Source organism: Podarcis gaigeae (assembly GCF_964106915.1).
Source record: "Podarcis gaigeae genome assembly, chromosome: 5".
Classification (NCBI taxonomy): domain Eukaryota; kingdom Metazoa; phylum Chordata; class Lepidosauria; order Squamata; family Lacertidae; genus Podarcis; species Podarcis gaigeae.
Genome location: NC_139681.1, coordinates 80,664,853 through 80,672,352, shown reverse-complemented (window position 1 = coordinate 80,672,352; position 7,500 = coordinate 80,664,853). Strand labels below are relative to the sequence as shown.

The following is a 7,500-nucleotide window of genomic DNA, read 5'->3' as shown; positions in this document are numbered from 1 at the left end:
TGGGACCAATATATCTCACAGACTGCTTTCTCTTGGGCCCAGGCTCTCTCAGTGTTTGTGTTTTGTGTTCCAGGAACCTCCATTATATGATATCAGGTCAGATGCTGCCTATAATGGAATCACGGAACCACAGAATCTTAAGAAATATAGGGTTGGAAGGTACCCAGAAAGGTCACCAAGTCCAACCCCCTGAAATAACTGAACATTTAGACCATTTCCCATAAAAAATAGTCAAGTTCTAGGGAATTGTTTTCTATAATATCTTTTGCTGTTTTTAGCAACTGGATATTCACATTTGTTCCATGTTGTAAAGGAGCATGAATGTTTAAAATAAATAAAATAACAACAATAGACTGAAATCCAATTATTTAAACCACTTCATTGCTATTAAAACCACTGATAACTGACTAAAATCAAGCGGTTTGACTTAAGTGGGATATGGAACAGACCAATCTCAGTAAGAACAATTAAATGAGCTGAGTGTCTCTAGGTATCACATTGTTTTTTAAAAGTTACTATACAGCATTGGAAATGATGTTATTATTCCAGTGAACTCCAAGAAACCTCACTGGTATAATACAACATCAACACCATATCAAACAAAATCTATAAAAGATCTACTAAATAAAATTATTTGTGCATATTAACATTGCAAACAACATCTAATGACTATTTCAATAATTCATGTGAGCAGTTTGCTTGGGGTATAAAAATGCATTGACTGTATGTGGTAGTGATAACCAAGAATGTAAGAGATTCATAAATAATAAATTTAAACAATTTTAACATGTAATGATTCTGTTAGCTAAACAATTACCTTATTAGAAAATTTGGGCCTAATGTGTTTAACACCTTTTAATACCAAATTACATTTTATATTGAAAAAAATCCTGTATTTTCCAAAAACATTTCTTCCTTCTTCCAAATGCTGATACACAGAGTTCCTTTTATATCACAAAAATGTCTTTTCTTTATATTTAAAGTATACAAGAGCTCTAATTTTGTTTTACTTGGGACTTGATATCCATAATTCTCATATATTTCATTCAATGCTGTAGTCAGGTATTTTTAGTTTTAATTAAGAATTGCTTTAATTGGGCAGTAGCCAGCAAAGTGCTACTTCTTGCACAGTGGAACTTCTACCTCCTTCTCTCCCTGTGTGCCTTCCCCAAATTTGCTCCAGAGGATTGCAGGAAACCCCAGAACAGATTTAAGGGGTGCATGAGCAGAAAAAACCTCCTTGTGCTAGCAGAAGCACTTCACGGGATTATTCCAATAATAATAATAATAATAATAATAATAATTATTATTATTATTAATACCCCGCCCATCTGGCTGAGTTTCCCCAGCCACTCTGGGTGGCTTCCAATCAAGTGTTAAAAACAATACAGCATTAAATATTAAAAACTTCCCTAAACAGGGCTGCCTTCAGATGTCTTTTAAAGAGAAGATAGCTGCTTATTTCCTTCACATCTGAAGGGAGGGCGTTTCACAGGCAGGCGCCACTACCGAGAAGGCCCTCTGCCTGGTTCCCTGTAACCTCACTTCTTGCAATGAGGGAACCGCCAGAAGGCCCTCGGCACTGGACCTCAGTGTCCGGGAAGAACGATGGGGATGGAGACACTCCTTCAGGTAAACTGGACCGAGGCTGTTTAGGGCTTTAAAGCTCAGCACCAACACTTTGAATTGTGCTCGGAAACGTACTGGGAGCCAATCTAGAAATTAATAAACTTCTTTCACGAGTGCTCTAAGATCTCAAGTTTTCTTTCTTTGACAATGATTAATCTAAAGGAAGTAGGGGGTGTATTTATTATCTACGTAGAATTTCCATCCAGGATAATGCCCAAAACATACCAATTGAACAAAAGCCATATACACAAATAAAAATTATAGAATACATACAAAACCCCAGGAAGAAGTTTATAGGGCCATGAGTGCATGGGTTGACCAATCCTACCTGTTCCAGTAGCAGTGAAGCTCATGAGTACTTTTACTGGCCAAGATACATGAAGCATGTTGCCCAGCAGCCCATCTTGGTGGTCATTGATTAACATGTTACAAGAGGAATGTCTACATTGCTGAAAGGCAGTGACTATACACAAACCACTCAAGGGCTAATAAGCTATTAATGACAGTCTGCCACTCCTGAAATGGTGAAATTTCTTTTTTTGACCACAAGGGCAAGTCGGTCATTGTTCTAAAATGTCAGACTAGGAGAGGTTGAAGGAGATCATTTTTTTCATTTAGAAAAAGGTATGGCTCTACTGTTATTAACAGAGAAAAATATAGAGGTAAAGAACTAACCAGGAATATCTACTACAGTTGAAGGATAATACCTTAGCTAATCTTAGTATCACTCAAATTCAATTGTTTTCAATCTTATTCTTAAAAATTTAATTAATTTAATTATAACTCTTCATCTCTAAGGCCCATTGCTGATATAACACTCCCAAAGACTTGTCTAAGTGATTCTTTACACTTGAGGAGCAATAGTCTGAAATCACAATAGAAGCTTTTTCTCCCAAGTGCTCATGACAGAAGAGTAATTCTCCAATGTCAGAACTTTTTTTCCTTTAAAAAAAAAGAACTTTTTTTTCTTCACTTTTTTTTTGTCAAAAAACCACATCAGAAACATCTCCCCAAAGTAAACTTATGATACTACAGTGGCATTTGAAAGTCTCCAGTTTTCTGTTATTTTACAAATGTAACAGAATCTAATTTACAGTAATGTAAATGAAGCTATTCATTTACATTTGAGTTAACAGGTCTATATGACCATCAAGTGAAAGCTGCATTGCGGGCAGTGAATCCCAGCAATGTTGCTGGCCCAGATGGGGTGCTGGGAATAGTGGTAAAAAATTGTGCCGGTCAATTAGCAGGGGTCTTGACGAGGATTTTTAACATCTCTCTGCAAACTGCTTGTGTTCCATCATGTTTGAAAGCAGCCACCATTATCCCAGTCCCAAAGAAAACAGCAATTAACTGCCTAAATGACAATAGACCCGTTGCATTAACATCTGTAATGATGAAATGCTTCGAGAGATTGGTCCTTCAACACCTTAGAACATGTTTTCCACGGGACTTGGATAAACACCAGTTCACCTACAGGAGAAATAGGTCAACAGATGATGCCATTGCTACAGCTTTTCACCTTGCAGCGAGTCATCTGGAGAGACCGGGGAATTATGTCAGAATGCTGTTTATTGATTATAGCTCAGCTTTCAATACCATCCTTCCGGAAATTCTCATCGGAAAGTTATGGGAGCTGGACCTTTCCTCTAACATCTGTGATTGGTTTAAAGACTTTCTGAGACACAAATAGGGAGGATTGGGCCTGTTACATCTACCTCCCTGAAGCTCAGCACTGGCACTCCACAGGGATGCGTGCTAAGTCCATACCTGCATTTGTTGTATACATATGGTTGCATTTCATCCTACCCATCTACTGAAATTATTAAGTTTGCTCATGACACCACCATAATGGGTTTAATTACAGGCGGAGATGAATCTGCGTAGGGGGGGGGGGGGTTCAAAAGGTATCCACATGGTCTCAGAGAACAATCTGCACCTAAACATTGGCAAGACAAAGGAGATGGTGTTGGACTTTCGGAGGAAGAGAAGGGAGCTAGTCCCGTTGTATATCGGGGGGCTGTGTGGAGAGAGTCTCTTCCTTTAAATTGCTGTGAGTCCATCTTAGTGAAGACCTTACTTGGAAGGTCAATACAGCCCAGGTGGTTAGGAAGGCCCAACAGAGACTTCATTTCCTTAGGGTCTTGCGAAAGAACAATGTTAGACAGCTACTGATGATTTCCTTCTATCGGTCCACAGTAGAAAGTGTCCTCTCACACTGTATTACGGTGTGGTACACTGGTTTGACAGCCATGGACAGAAAGTCCCTACAGAGGGTGGGGAAGACAGCACACGATATCATGCTCCTCCTCGGGCAGGAGATATAAAAGCATGATAAGCTGCACCAACAGAACAGTTTCTACCCGTGGGCCATGAGGCTGCTGAATGGAAGACAGCAACACTGCGGCTGACGTTCGAGGATGGTGGTCATACGACAGCACAGCGAGTATAACAAGGACTGAGAGATGGGGGGGTCTCGTTTAATCTCACTGTAAACAAGTGGTACAGTGATAAAGTATTTCTATTTCTATTCTAAAATAAACAAAATTATATAATTTACTACTGTTAGATAATTTCCTACTTTACAGTTGTCAACTTAACCCCTACATAAAAGGCATTTCCCCATATATTCTCAACAAACTGAAAACTATATAACACAGATAATGTACAAACAAAAATACAAACTAGCAAACTAGTTAATGTTGGTTACCTCACACTTTCAAGGGGGAAAGGGGAAGGTTAATAATGGGTACTTGTTATTGTGCTTCTTGACAAAAAAACCAATGTATGAGCACTTATGCTTGTATACTGTAAAATCATAAATAAAACCTTTTAAAAAGCTATAAATCAGCATTCTATTTTGCAAGACGACTGTCCAAGACTTTCTGAAGCTAAGTTTTGGGGTTTTTTAGGTAATTTCATTAATGTTTCTCCCTATAATATATTTGCACTGGTACAGCCCCCACTGGAGGTTTCAGAAAGCCTCATCACAACGCTGGATTTGCATGAAGTCAGGGGGGGGGGATAGGGGAGCAAAAGAGAAGTCAGGTTGGACAACAGCAGTGGCATGGGAGTGAGAAGGGAGGCACACTGAGCGAGTGAAAGTGGTGGTTTAAAAACTGGTAAAGGAGGAACACAAAGGGCTTTAAAAAATAGTGTTAACAAGGAGAAATACCAGCTACACTGGAAAACTGAAACAATATAAAGCATTCACTGTACTAATTTCAGTTGCCCATGCTCTGATGACCTGCCATCTGGACTACTGTAATGTGCTATATGTGAGCTTGCTGTTCATGATGGTCCAGAGGCTGCAGCTAGTACAGAATGAGGCTGGGGGCACCGCCTGACAGAACAATGGATCAATGGTCCTGAAAGCATAGCACTGCACTGGCTGGCAGTGAGCTCTTGAGCCAAATTCAAGGTGTTAGTACAGTAAGCCCATAGCTTACACACATTAACTTGTGTGCATTCAGCTTCATGAGCTTGGCAAAATAAGTTTTGTTTTGTTTTTTAAGAAAGTGGGCATTCCAGGAAAAAGACTTTGGCAATCCCACCATCTATTGCACCCAATGTGTTTTAACTATACATGATTTTGGTTTTATGAGCAATCCCCAGAATATAACCTCTGAGTAAGTTGTGAGCTTGCTGTACTAGCAGAAGCTCTAACTGGCTTGGAACCCAAGTAGCTAAAACAGCACCTTCTCTTGGACCCTACAATCAGCAAGGAAGTCCTGATTAGTGCTGTCATCAGTGGGGGCTGCCTGGATGGCAGGGCCTTTTCAATGGTAGTTTCCAACTTGTGGAATGCCCTCCTGATTGAGTTCCACCTGCCTTCCTCATTATTGACTTTAAGAAGAAATTTTAAATCATTCCTGTTTACCCAGGCATTTGATGGCTAGAATACACCATTCCTGTCAACCCCGAAATCACTGGTTGAGACTGTCTTTTAAAAAAAAAAAATTAAGGTTTTTAGCTGTTGTTTGAACTATGTTTTTTTTATTGTGGCATCTGACACCCTGGGCTACTTCAGGAAAAAGGGTAGGCTATAAACCAAATAAATCATCCACAACAGGTTATACACTGAATGGGGGAGAAAACTCACACACAAACAAAATGGATCTTTAATTTTAACAAAAAGCCAGGAAAATTAACTTGGATCCAAAAAGCCTCTTGGTCAAATAGAAGGCACTTCAACAAGGTAGCAGGGCTAGCTCATATATCCATCAAGTTTCTCTCTGTCTCTCAGACACACAAACAGAATAATTTCTGCACAACTTTACAAAGAATTATTGAGGGTCCCCTGCCCCTCAGAAGTTTATTTTAATAAGGCACAAGGGGCTGAAGTGAAAAGTGGACAAGAAAGTCCAATTGTCTGAAAGGAACTCTGGCTAAAGTTCTTTGGATCCAAGTAGTCATTAAAATGTAACATTCTCATAATAACAGTTAACATATTACATATGATATATATCAAGCTTGTGATAGTGTGGCAGTGGCCCAAAGGACCACAATAAATGTGATAATGTGTACCCCTGTAAATCCTTGAGTGTGCTTCTAATAGAGTAGTTATGGTAGCCTGTTACTTTATGAAACTGATGATTTTGCAAGTTGCCCGCCTCCCCCTAATTGCTACATGGTGCAAATGGCTACATGTAACACAGGATCCCAACATGCACACTAACACAATGTAACAGAACATGGTGGGAATCAGAACTTAATCAGCAGAAACTGCCAGTGCTAATTGAACATGTGTATTAAATGTGAAATAAGGTAAGGATGTATATGATTGATGGAAATTGAAATGCTTTGTTTGAAATTTTATAAATACCACTGCCTGGACCACCAGGCGGGGTTGCAGTTTTGCGGAACAATCCGACTGTAACCTATTGCTTTGCAATAAACAACATTAGACTCCTAACGCCTCACGTTTCTGAGTCTTATGGGCGTAAACTGGGGAGATAAGCTTTTTTCTGTCTGACAACAATATAACTGTATTTAACACTAAGCTTTTACTCACAATTACAATATGCTTACTTAAATAATTTGAATTCTGTGTACTGTATATCTTAGAACTTAATAGAATTTAAATGTCAACACAATTCATAATATAAAGGCATTGTTAAAACAAAGCTGCGTACTTGTTTCAGAGATCCCAAATTACTGAAATGCCATATTTATGCATGCAAAATTTGAATGTGTTTTAAAGTACAAGTTTACTGTTCTCAGATCAGGATATGCCAAAAATCCAACACCAAACAACTTTTTGTTTATAATTAAGGCAATCATCAATCCAAGGATTACAGTCCATTTCATTTCATCTCTACATCAAAAAAAAAAAAGTAATTTAAAAAAATTAAAATCCCTTGAAACGTAAGATAAATGAAAATGTAAGTGCCTTCACATAATAACAGTAAGCTGACCCTCTGGGAAATGGTTGACTTTCTCAATTCAAGGTATTCAAAGCTCATTCAAAAGTGTTCATTTGGAATGCAGATATCAAAGATGATGCAAATATTCAAGAGAAAATTAGAACTTACCAGATGTTCTAATCCAGCTTTGATGTTTCCAGCATCCCTGTAACAGAAGAACAAAAAGTTATAAATAGATGCCAAACCTTTGTCTGCAATTATTTATGTGCATCTTGGAAAGTTGAAAAAGGAGAGAAAGTCATACCGTCTTCTGAGTATGTTTGTTTTAATATATGAATTGTTTAAATAATAATAATATAATTATAAGAAAATATAAATACACTGAATGGCAGTCTTGCACAATTCCATTTTTTTCTTCATTATGAGTTAGTCAGAAAACCATCAATTTATATCAGAAGGAAACATTTCCATCATCTAAGAACAAAAGTAAAATTCTTTTTCTTCT

The 7,500-nt window shown here is 38.1% G+C and overlaps 1 protein-coding gene across 3 annotated transcripts in view; it reads right to left on the bottom strand.

Moving 5' to 3' along the window:
* RSRC1 (arginine and serine rich coiled-coil 1) overlaps positions 1-7,500 on the bottom strand; it is a 171,606-nt gene that overhangs the window by 92,548 nt on the left and 71,558 nt on the right. For all 3 annotated transcript variants that reach the window (XM_083739848.1, XM_083739846.1, XM_083739847.1), the window contains exon 5: positions 7,164-7,200. In XM_083739848.1, the coding sequence (XP_083595974.1) occupies positions 7,164-7,200 (37 nt within the window). The remainder of the gene's footprint in view (positions 1-7,163; positions 7,201-7,500) is intronic.